At 39.0% G+C, this 12805-nt stretch overlaps 1 protein-coding gene across 1 annotated transcript in view; it reads left to right on the top strand.

The window, feature by feature from the left end:
- Positions 1 to 10941: 10941 nt before the first annotated feature.
- The window catches only part of FABP12 (fatty acid binding protein 12), a 6246-nt gene continuing 4382 nt past the window's right edge, over positions 10942 to 12805 (top strand). Inside the window, 1 exon segment of the mRNA XM_006880551.1 lies at positions 10942 to 11014. Coding sequence (XP_006880613.1) covers positions 10942 to 11014 — 73 coding nt within the window.

Genomic DNA, 12805 nt, shown 5'->3' with positions numbered 1-12805 from the left:
GGTCACTTGGTGATGCCTAGCAAATCTCCAAAGTCATTGGTTTTCTTTTTTGATACCCTTTTTGGAAGCAGTAGTGGCATCCACTTCCTAAACAACATGCATCTGAGAACTCTATGAGCTTTGATAAATGTTGATAGTTATTGAAAGGCTTCAGGCCTTTTGTTCATAGGGTCGCTATGAGTTGTGCTCAACTCGATGACAATCATCAACAACAACAACAACAACAACAACAACAACAGCTCTTTATAAAGAAGGTGAAGTGTACACTATAGTCTTAAAGCTTGGAGATCTTGCTAAAGTACAGATCAGTAAGCCCCCTTCCTAGAGTGTTTTCCTCAACAAGCTCAAGAATTTGTACATTCTGTAAGTTCCCAGAGGACAATGATGGTGCTGGTCTAGAGACCAGTTTGAGAAACACTGGTAGAAACCTTGTGTCTTTGGCTACTGAGCCTTAGATGTGAGTCATAATCACTTGGAAGAAGTTTTGAAAGTACGTGTTCCCATGCCCATCCCATACAATTCTGATTGAGAAAGTTTAGGGAGATACACTGGAGTCAGCGTTTATATAAATGCAAGTCATACTTGGAAGCCACTGGTGTAAAACTTCTTTATAACCACCTAGTTAATCTGTAATTGGTTGGGGAAACTGGGGCAGGGTTATGAGAGCAGGTGGGGCTCAGTTGTGGGAAGAGAAGGGCAGGAAAGCCTGGGAACACTGTGGGGTCTGAATCATAGGCTTTTAGGCTGCCTGGATCTAGCCTAGCAATTTTTACCCAGCTCTCCAGGAAGTATCCCTGCTATTTTAATTTACAAGAATCCCATGGTGGCAGAAGCAGGCAGCACTCCAAGACAAAACCAACTTCAAGACTATCCTGAAGTCAGAAATCTGCTGAATTTATGAAGTAGAATAAAGCACAGAATAGTACTATTTTCTTTTGTTGGATACCACCAAGTTGGGTCTGACTCATGGCTACCCTATGAACCACTGTGTCTGTCATCTTCCCTCCGCCCCAGTGGTTATAACTCTTTTTTAAATTTATTTTAATGAAAGTTTACAGAGACTTTAGACTTCCATTCATTTATAGTTGCACAGTTTCCTCTCTGCCCATCCCCCCCCAGTTAGCTTTCTCCTTGAAAAGTAAAAAAAAAAATTATTTGATACACTTTTTATTTTTCCAGCTGACACTGTCCTTTACCAAGTATGGTGTCCTTTCTAGCAACTGGTTTCTCCTGATAACATGTCCAATGTATGTGAGATGAAATTCTACCATCTCCACTTCTAAGGAACATTTTGTTTGTATGCCTCCCAATGTAGATTTGTTCCTTCTTCTGACAGCCCATGATACAGTAAAAATTCTTTGCTACAACAATAAAATGTGTTAATTCTTCTTCAGTCTCCTTGGAGGACTTATACTTGCTCTCCTCCAATGTAAACAAACATTTGTAAAGCAAATATAATTCCAAATAAATTTAAATTTTTAAATAATTTTTTAATAATTTTTTAAAAAATTATTTTAAAATAATGAGTAAAAAAGAAATTCAAACATAAGGAAACAAATAATTTAAAGATGTATTGGCACACACTAAAATATGGAAGGAAAAGACAATATGTAGTAAAGGCATGATCAGTAGTACAGTATCATCAAAGAAAGAGGAGACAGAAGAGAATACAAAAATACAGTCAAAAAACTTAACCACCCCTTTTCAGCAGGAAGTGGCTAAGAGAATACTCCATCCCCTTTTCCTTGTGAATCAGGGTGAAGTCTCTCTCAGGGAGGAGTGATAGGGAATGGCAAGGGACACACTGACAAAGGAGATTAATCAGAACTGGCTTTGACAAGCACTGTGGCAACTGGACAATTAAAACAGACTTTCAAGGGGGAAAAAAAGAGGAACGAACTGGGGAGGAGGGTAGAGAAAATAGTGCAACAATGAATGAATGGAAACCCAAAATCTCTGTAAATGTTCATTAAAATTAATAAAATTTAGTTAAAAAAAGTTAAACACTATTCCATACACAATCCTGAAATATAAACAATAAAATATTAATCTATAAATGGATAAATAGTTAGATAGGCAAGATGAACAGATATGGAGAGAGGAAAGGACAACCCCTATGACCATTCACAGATTCATTTATGCCTTCATATTAGTACTTGGTGTACCTCCATAGTAGAGCCAACAAGGGTCAAATTTATATGAACTTAATCATCACTATTGCCCTGAGAGAATAAGTTGTGTGCCCTAGGACCCCAGAAGCATAGTGAAAGGGTACATTAAGGTCAACTGGCATATCACGGTCAATAAAGATGGAATTCTACATCCTACTTTAATAAGTAGAGAATGAAGTCATAAAGTCTAACGAGCAGTCATCTAAAGAGCAACTACTGATCTCTGACCATCTGGAAAAAAGAAGAGGAAAGAAAAGCAAAGACACAGAGATACCATTAGTTCAAAAGACTAATGGATATGAAATTAATTCTCCACAGCCCTGAGACCAGAAGAACTAGATGGTGCCTGGCTACCACTGCTGAGCACTCTGAAAAAAACCAGACGGTGGTCATGGATAGAGAGGGTGGAAAATGTGGAACAAAACTAAAAAGTATTAAAACAGCCCAGCTTGCTGCTCTTGAAGAAACTGGTAGAATGTCCTTAGTTGTCCTTGTGGACAAAAAATTTACCCTCGTGACTCAACATTCAACCAACAATAGGCCTATAAATGAGACAGTAACGTAAGGGAGACATTCACTTCTTGGAAAAATGAAACATAGAGGAATAAAAGGGTAGCATTTTCCCAAGAGGAAAGCTCTGAAGGCAGGAAAAGGTAGGATGGAAAGACTTAGTGAGAGAAAAAGGGAAGAACACAGTTCTATTATGCATATTATAATTAAAGGCATAAAACAAAATATGTTAATAGTTGCATGAAGAAATCAGTTAATTTTGTAAGTTTTCATTCAAATCCCAATGAACACCAAAAGCATTTCCCCTTATATTAGTGTCCTAGGGCTGCCTTAATAAACCACTAAATATTTGGTGGCTTAAATCAACAGACATTTATTTTAGCATTTGAAGGCAGAAGGCCAAAGTTACAAAGTTAGTTCCTTCTGGACTTTATAATGGAGACTCCATCCATGTCTCCCTCTTAACTTCTGCTGACTGCTAGCAAGCTTTGGTGTTCTTTGACTTGTGGTTGTCTTCTACTTCTTTTTATTTTTCATCTGTTTGTCTCAAATCTGCTTCACTTTTCTCTTATAGTCAAGAAAAGTATCTGAAAAAGGGTGCAGAAGCTGTTTGCATTTGTATGACATGGACAAGAATGTATATTTACAGTTTTGTCTCAAGGCTATACTGACTATTGTATCCTGGAGAACTTCATGTTGATCAGGCCAAATGAACATAAAGTAAATCAGACACTTGGAAAAAACATCCAATCCAAAGTATGTTGTTGTTGTTAAGTGCCATTGAGTGGCAGGTGACTCACAGTGACCCCATGAAGGAGAGTCCTCAAACACTTGTGTGTCTTTCAGTCTCTCTCCAGGTTCATAGGGTTTCCAGAGGCAAGCTATTATGGAAGTGGATGCCACGCCTGCTTCCAAGTTTGTTTTAATCGGGAACTCCACCCAACACTGTCCGTCATGGGTAACCAACCATTAACGCATTTGACATATCAGCGTCACAGTGTTCAGCCTCACAGCAACCACAATCCACAATCCAAAGTGTAGGAGATAAAAATCTATGATGATTGCCCAATTTTTCATTCTGGTGATGTATGTAAGAGTTAAGTTGCATCAGAGGCATGCTAGTCAACTTTAGCAAAACCCAAATTGCTGCATGTTGTATTCTTAAACAGAAAGAAATTAAATTCCTGGTACGCCTATTTGGTTTCTGTAGTAACATATTTCATAGCTAGGAAGGTTACTGAATGACATAAACCTACTTTGAGACCTGCTACAGGAAAGAGATTTCAATAAATGAAGGCTGTAGGACAAGCTTCCCTACTGAGCAAAGTGATCCACGGCACTGAGGATGTGAGAAGCAGGGATGTGGTGGTGGAATACAGTATAGTATTCTGTGAAGCCCTAGTAGAAACATCCAATATAGTCCTCTGGGATTCTAAAATGATCTCATGCCATAACAGCAGTGATTTGTGTGGCTTTAAATAAGAGTTCCTAGTATGTTACTATGGAGAAAGGATGAAAGTCAGGCAACTGCCTACAACTCGATGGCACTTAACAACAACAACAACAACAATATTGCGTTACTAACAAGATGTTATGCTTCAGAGAGCTGGACAATGACTAAGGATGACAGAAGAATAGATGCCTTTGAGTTGTGGTGCTGGAGATGATTCTTGAACATGCCATGGACTGCCAAGAAAGCAAATAGGTCTTTCCTAGAGAGATAGAAACCAAGTCTCTCCTTGGAGGTTAGGATTTTGAAGCTCCACCTCACATACTTTGGGCACGTGGCCAGGAGGGACTGATCTGTGGAGAAAAACATCATTCTCTGAAGAGGGGATGGACAGCATAGGAGAGGAAGACTTTGGATGAGATGGTTGATGTAGTAACTGGAGTGATGAGGGTTGGTGTGTTGGAGTCAGTGAGACTGGCTCAGGACAAGGCAGGCTACAGAGCTGCTGTACAGAAGGATGCTATGTATCACAGGTAACTCAACCAATAACATTCTATGACAGGTTTGGAAGCAAAAGTGGCAACCACTTCCTAAATAACATGCCTCTGGAAACTCTATGAACTTTGATAAAATGTTGATATTTGTAGAGGGGTTCCAGGGCTTCATAGGGTCGCTATGAGTTGTGCTTGACTCGAAGGCAATCAACAACTGTGTTACTGGGCCTTGGTTAAACTTGATGCATCTACAGTGGTTATACCAGCACCCCTCTCTCAGATCACATTTAGAGCTATGTGGGAGTCCCATGTGGCAAGCTAAAGGAGAAGGAAAAGGCTGAATACATTTTATGGGAAGATAAGTCCTTAAATGAGTACAAGCAGAAAATGGACAGTAGTAGAATTATACTCAAAGCAGGTGGTTGTTGTTAGGTGCTGTCGAGTACAATTCATAGTGACCCTATAAACAATGTGTCTGAACCTTGTCCTATTTTCTGCCATCTTCATCGTCTCTGATGTACTTGTTGAGCCCACTGTCACAGCAACTGTGTCAATCCATCTTATTGAGGGTCTTCTTCTCTTGGGCTGAGCCTCCAGACTTCCAAGCATAATGTCTTTTTCCAAAGACTGGTCCCTCCACACAACATGCCCAAAATGTGTGAGATGATGCTTCACCATCCTTGTCTCCAAGAAGCAGCCTGGTTGCTCTTTATCTAAGAAATATTTGTTTGTTCCTGGGTCATTCTATGGAATATTCAGCACTCTTTTTTCAACCCAAAGGCATCAATTCTTCTCTTTCAAAATATCAGTGAGGACAAATCATTCCAATGGATACCACCCAAAGTGTTGCACCTGGTTACTGATTTGATGTTTTTCTGAGATGAGAAAGACCTATACCCATTGGTTCAAGATTAAATTCACTGCCATGAGTTGGAACTGCCTCATAACTGTTGCTCTAGCAGGTTTTTGGAGGTTATAAATTGCATGGAAGGAGATTGCCAATCTTTCTCCCACAAAGCTACGGGTGGATCCAAACCACTGGAGGACACTTTCTTTGGGTTAGCAGCATGACTCCTATTGAACTATACTACCATAGAATTCAATAATCTTAGAAAGTGGCCAACAATCTAGAAAGAAAAAGGCTGAAAAGCTACAAAGGGGAAAGTTTGGAGTAAAGCAATGTTGTTGAACCAAAGAAAATAAGCATAAAGTGCGAATATTTTTATATAAATATTAACAGATATTGAAAACCTTAATTACAGACACGGTAAAGAGCAAGTAGGCAACAAAATGGCTAGACAATTTGAAATTACCAGGTCTTTGGAGTTATTCAATAGACACATGAACAAACAACGATAAAGGCAGAGATAAAAGATGAGCCTAGACTTAGCAGCACGAATTCACACATTCCAAGACAGATTCAGCTATTGTTGCCTTTACAAGTCAATTTATCAGAAGAAGAGATAAATATTAAATTCCCAGTGTAGCACTTTCATCAAAGAGGTGATTCTAAAGAGGCAGTTTTCCCTGTGTTGGATCAATCTTATCCCAGTTACTGTGGAAACACATTCAACATTTACTTGGGAAATACTGAAGTAATTTTAGTACCTTTAGTGGTGAGTAATTTCCTGTCTTCATTCTTAATCTGATAAAGTTATTAGGTGATCAAATGGTAATCACTGCAAAGTCAAAGGAAACCATAATGTTACAGTTGATGTTAAGGAAAGGGAAGCAAACAAAGAAATGAATCATGGTGTCTGAGCCTACCATTGCTAGGAGATTAAGTCAGATAAGTGTAGCTAGTATATTCCTTAGAAACACATATAGCAAGACTTTGTCTCACTTGTTTTGGACATGTTATCAGGACAGTGCAGTCCCTGGAGAAGGAAATCCTTCTTAGTGAAGTATAAGATCAGCAAAAAGACCCTCAGCCACATGAACTGACACAGTGACTACAATGATGGACATAAACACTGACAAGCATAAAGGTAACCCAAGACTGGACAATGTTTCCTTCCATTCAACACAGGGTCACTGAGTCTGAATTCACTCAACAACTCTTGATAATAATATTGTAAAACGTATTGGAATCTTATCAGGCACAAAATACTGTTGTTATTGTGTTTGTAATGTGCCGTTGAGTCACCTGCGACTCAAAGTGACCCTATATACAACAGCCCTAAGTCCTGCTCTATCCTGTGCCAGTCTTACTGTTCTCTGACACACCTTTCCCCATTACCCTATTACCCCAGTCACTGAATCAATCCATATTATTGAGAGTCTTCCTCTCCTGCTCTGTCCTTCCGTACTCCCAAGCATGATATTCCTCCCCAAGGACTCGTCCCTCTTTCCAACATGTCCAAAATGTCAGACAAAGCTTCAGAATCCTTGCCAACAAGGAGCAGCTTCGTTTAACCCTCTCCAGGATGAATCTGTTCATTCTCTTAGTAGTCCATGGTATATTCAACAATCTTCTCCATTACCACCACTCAAAGACATCAATTCTCCTTTTATCATCCATCGTCATTGTCCAGCTCTCTGAGGCATAGCAAGTAATTGCAAAGACCATGGCCTGGAATAAGTGCATCTTAGTCTTCTTACTGACATCATTGCTCAGTATTGCTTATCATTTGGAGAGGTCTCTGACAGCAGACTTTCCCAATGCAATTCGTCTTTTAATTTCCTGGCTGCTGGTACCAAGTGTGTTGACTGTGGAGCCAAGCAAACTAAAGCTGTTAATAATCTCAATCTCTTCATTGTCTATCATGCTGCTGTTAATTGGCCCAGTGGTGAGAATCTTTGTTTTCTTGATGTTGAGCTTCAATCCATATTGAAGGCTGCAGTCCTTGACCCTTTGCTGCGAGTGCTTTAGGCCCTTCTCAGTTTCAGCAAGCAGGGTTGTGTCATCTGCATAATGCAGATTGTTGATAAGTCTTCCTCCAATCCTGATGCTACATTTCTCCTCATAGGGTCCAGCCTCCCAGATGATCTGTCCAGCATAGAGATTGAAAAGGTATGGAGCTAGGACTCATTCCTGGCATACACCCATCCCAATTTTGAACCATGCAGTGTTTGCCTGATCTGTACTGACGACTGCCTCCTGGTCCAAGTATAAGTTTTGCATAAGTATGATCAAATATTCTGGTTTTCTCATTCTTCTTAAGGTTAACCACAATTTGTTGTGATTCACACAGTCAAATGCCTTGCATAGTCAATGAAACCGGATAGATGGTCCTCTTGTACTCCCTGCTTTCAGCCAAGATTCATCTAACATTAGCTATAATATCCTTAGTACCACAACCTCTTCTAAACTCATCCTGCACTCTGGCAGTTCTCTGTTTATGTGTTGTTCCAGTTGTTTTTGGATAATTTTTCAGCAGAATCTCGTTTGTATGTGATATTAATGATATTGTTTAATAATTTCCTCACTCTGTTGGTTTGCCTTTTTTTTTGAATGGGAAAAAAGTGTAGATCTCTTCCAGTCAGTGGACCAGGTGGTTGTCCTCCAGATTTGTTGGTGCAACTTGGTGAGCATGTCGAGGGGACAATCTCTTTGTTGAAATGTGGCAATTGGTATACTGTCAATTCCTGGGGCTTTGCCTTTTGCCAATTCTTTCAGAGCAGCTTGAATGTCTTCCTTCCTCACCACAGGCTCTTGCTGTTATGTTGTTTCATGAAATTCTTCTCTGTCCGCCAATTCCTTTTGGTACAGTGTTTCCGTATATTCTTTCTGTCTTCTTGTAATGCTTCCTGGATCATTTAATATTCTGCCAAAGAATCCTAAGTATTGCAACTCATGACTTGAATTTGTTCTTCAGTTCTTTGAGCTTAAGAAATGCTGAGCAAGTTAGGCCCCTTTGATTTTCTGACTCCAGCTCTTAGCACATTTCATTATACTTTATTGTCTTCCCATGCTGCCCTTGGAAACCTTCCATCAGCTCTTAATATCTTGATTTCTTCTCTTTGCTTTGGCTTGTCAGCATTCTAGTGCAATATTCAGAGTATTTTCTGACATTCAGCTTGGTCTTTTCTTCCTCCTCTGTCTTTGTAATGATTCCTTGCATTCTTCTTGGATGATATTCTTGATATCCTCCCACAGCTCATCTGTTTTTCACTCATTAGTTTTCAAGGCCAACCTGTTCCTGAAATGGTTTTGAAATTCAGGTGGGAAAAACTCAAGGTCATATTTTGGTTCCCCTGGATTTGATTTAATTTTCCTTCCCTTCAGCTTGAACTTGCTAGTTGCTCTAACATGATGATTGAATAACTATGAGGAAGACCATTGACCTAGGTAAGTAATTTGGCAGATACTGGTACTTGAAAATTTAACACTGAAATGGAAGTTTTTATAAAATATTATATTCCAATTCCTATTTTAGGAGGATTTGATAATTTCAGTTTTTCTTAATAACTCAGTGTCACCATAGGGACATCAAATATTATTTATAATTAATAGATATATCCTCAGAAGCTGCTGGTTTATATTTGCTATCAGAGACTGTGATGGTCCTGTTACTTAATCCTTGAAGTCTCTTCTCTAAATAGTGTGCTTGTTTTTTTATCTGCCTCTTTGTATTTATATTATTGCCAATGTCAGATGGATCTTGGCAGAAAGCAAAGAGTACCAGAGGAATGAATATTTATTTGTGTTTCATTGACTATCCAAAGGCATTTGACTGTATTAATCACAACAAATTGTGGTTAACTTTGAGAAGAATGAGCATCCCAGAACACTTGGTTGTGCATATGGAAAACCTATACTTGGACCAGCAAGCAGACTTCACCCAGAACAGAGCAAGGAAATCCTTTATGGTTCAAAATCAGAAAAGGATGGTGTTAGGAATGTGTCTCTCCATACCTTTTCAATCTAGATGCAGAACAAATAATCCGGGAGGCGAGGCTTTATGAGGAGGAATATGGCATCAGGATTGGAGTGAGACTAATCAACAACCTGGTTTATATACAGATGATACAACCTTGCTTGCTGAAACTGAGGAAGATCTGAAACACTTGCTGAAGAAGGTCCAGGACTGTAGTCTTCAATATGGACTGAAGCTCAACATCACCACTGGACCAATTGACAGCACCATGATAAATAGAGAAGAGATTGAGGTTGATAACAGTTACAGCTTCCTTGGCTCCACAGTCAACACTTTTGACTCAAGCAGTCGGAAAATCAAAAGATGAATTACACTGGGAAAATCTGTTCAGAGACCTCTCCAGAGAAACAAAGATGTCAGCCTAGAGACTAAGGTGCACCGGATCCAGGCCGTAATCTTCATAATTACTTGCTATACATCAGATAGCTGGGCAATGACTAAGTATGACAAACAAATTGATGCCTTTGTGGTGCTGGAGAAGAGTCTTGAACATACCATGGACTGTCAAGAAAACAAATAGGTTTGTCTTGGAGAGGGTGGAACCAAGTGTCTTCTTTGAAGTTAGGATTTTGAAGCTTTGTCTCACATACTTTGGACACGTGACCATGAGGGACCGATCCTTAGAGAAGGGCATCATGCTTAGAAGGATAGAGGGACAGCACAGGAGAGGAAGACCCCAGATGAGCTGGATTAATACAGTAACTTGGGCAATGGGGGTTGGTGTGTCAGAGTCAGTGAGACTGGCTCAGGACAGGGCAGGCTTCAGAGCTGCTGCACATAGGCTCTTTTTTCTCTCCATACATATGTATGGGTGTGAATATGAAATCTTTCTTTCTCCCTTTATATATTTTCCTTCTGGTGCTTATTCATCACATCATTGTGAGCATTATTTGAAATGGCTTCTCTAGCCCTGGCTATATGTTTTTGTTTAAATGCTGTCACCTATGATGTCTCCCTGGATTTTTCATTTGTTTTATTTTCTATCCAAATTATAAATAAGGAACTATCTATAGTAAACAAATTGGCTTTTTAAAAGAATAACGTTTTATTAGAGAAAGAGGAAATAAGACATGAAGTATAAAGGGTTTCTAGCATAAACTTAGCTCTCTAGTTATGCTTATTTCCTTACACTTCCTCTGTGTGTGGCTAGCTTCAGGAAAGAAGCTAGACAGAATTTGTAACATCTACATTGGATACTGATTTGGAGTTGGAAAAATACTGAGCTGTGTTTAAAATGTTAACTTTATGGTAGAAAAGTCAAGGTCAGAGTTTCCCATACTTTTTTCTTCTGATTTTTCACATGAAAATGTGTTTCCAGAACAGTGTGAAAATAGATTCCTGGATCAATTCAGGGAACACTTGAGAGGTGTGTATATGTGTATATATAGATATGTGCTTGCTTTTCTTTTTTTAAAGGTCAGGTTATCTCAGACAGGATGGTTGATCAGCTCCAAGGAAAATGGAAGTCCACTTGTTGTGAAAATTTTGAAGAATACATGGAAGAATTGAGTAAGTTCTATTTCCTTGTCTATTATATCAAGTGAAGAAGGGGTGTATTAATAGTGCTGAACTCAGACTATAAGTAACCAGATTAATATTGAACTACTTGGTAAGTGTGATGTTAGGACTTTTGAAATGGCTTTCCTAGACATTTTCTTAGTCCCCTCTGTGGGTATTATTCCCAGTTGCCTCGATCATGGACACTTGGTTTGCTGTTTGATTAGTAGCTTCTGCATTATCAACAGCTATGGGGCCAACAGAGAGAGCTAGTCACACTGCGGAGAGATTGCAGTATGGCATATCCTGACAGAGCCCTGGAGATGGAGCCAAAAGAGCTGAATTAGGAATGCTATAAGGCAAAGCTAGCTGGACAACAGAGGAAACCAGAGGATTATTTGTGTTGTTGGATTGAACCTGGACTGCCACAGTGTGATATCCTTGACCTTCCCTACCACCAAACCCCACAATTTTGTTGTGGTTATTAGAAATAGGTTCAGCAATGGAGGAACTATGTTTTACCATGAGATCAATTTTATATACTGGATGTTATTGATGGGAACAGTTCTCCTTTGTAGAGTTAGGGAAGTCAAACTCAACCTTTCTCTGCTGTCTCCACTCTTTTGACAAGAAGCAAGAAATATGGATTTGGTATATATTGTAAATATTGATCTACTTTAGGAAACTCTGGTTGAGTCGTCTGTAGGGAGTTGCACGACTAACCCAAAGGCCAAGCCTCTCTGCCAGCTTGAACTCACCAGAGGCTCTGCGGGAAAAAGATGAGCAGTCTCCTTCTTGGTGATTTATAGCCTTGGAAACTCACTGGAGAGTCATCTATAAGCCATTTCCAACTTGATGGCAATGAGAGAAAGAGAGAGTTCTATACAAGTCTATGTTGAGATTGAAATAGCCCTTGCTCTCCTGTAATTTAATGTGGATTTATACAAATAAAACATGCATATACTATGCACTAAACAGCCACTGATTTTAATATAAGATTCACACAAACATAATCACTTACAAAATAATCATTTTACAAACACTTGCTCTAAATATTTAGAGAATCATGGGACTAGATCTTATATTCCAGATTCAATTGGCTTTCAGCATTCCTTAGTTTGTCTCAATACTCCATCAATACTCCAATATCTGCTTTCATCATCACATAGGGCCCATCTGGGCAATCTAAGCTAATCTCTTTATTTTAAAATAATTTATTAATCTATATCTGCAAAATTTCTCTTTCCATATAAGATGGCATTCATAGGTTCCAGGAAATGGTCTATAACTCCCATGGATGACCATTTTTTCAATCTGTAATACTCCACCATTATTTGTAAAACTAGTAAGGACTAAATGTAATTTGTTCTGATGAGTTTTGAACTCTCATGGAACCTATACTTTCACACATTTGTCATGAGACTGTCTACCCTCGATTTGTTCCATCACTATATTTTGGAAACAGATAATTTGCACTCTAGATTCCACAGGTTGAGAGATGGGAAGGAATTTTGACCTAGGATAGAACATGCATAGATTCATGTCCATACCTGATTTAGTTGATTTGAAGATGAGACTTTGGACCTGGAGTTGCTATCAGATTTTTGAAATGATATTATCTGGTGAATGCTCGTTGAATGTTAGCACAAGTATGTCTTGAAGAAAGTACAATCAGAGTTTTGCTTAGAGGCTAAGATGATGAAACTTTGTCTCACATACTTTGGGCATATTTTCAGGAGAAATTAGTCTTCGGAGAGAGACATCATGCTGGGACAGGCGGAGGGTCAAAGAAAGAGAGGAAGA

This window comes from Elephantulus edwardii, unplaced genomic scaffold (genome assembly GCF_000299155.1).
Source record: "Elephantulus edwardii isolate Elephantulus edwardi_28Jun2011 unplaced genomic scaffold, EleEdw1.0 scaffold00008, whole genome shotgun sequence".
Lineage (NCBI taxonomy): Eukaryota > Metazoa > Chordata > Mammalia > Macroscelidea > Macroscelididae > Elephantulus > Elephantulus edwardii.
The sequence above is the reverse complement of the archived record's forward strand: the minus strand, read 5'-3'. Positions and strand labels throughout refer to the sequence as shown.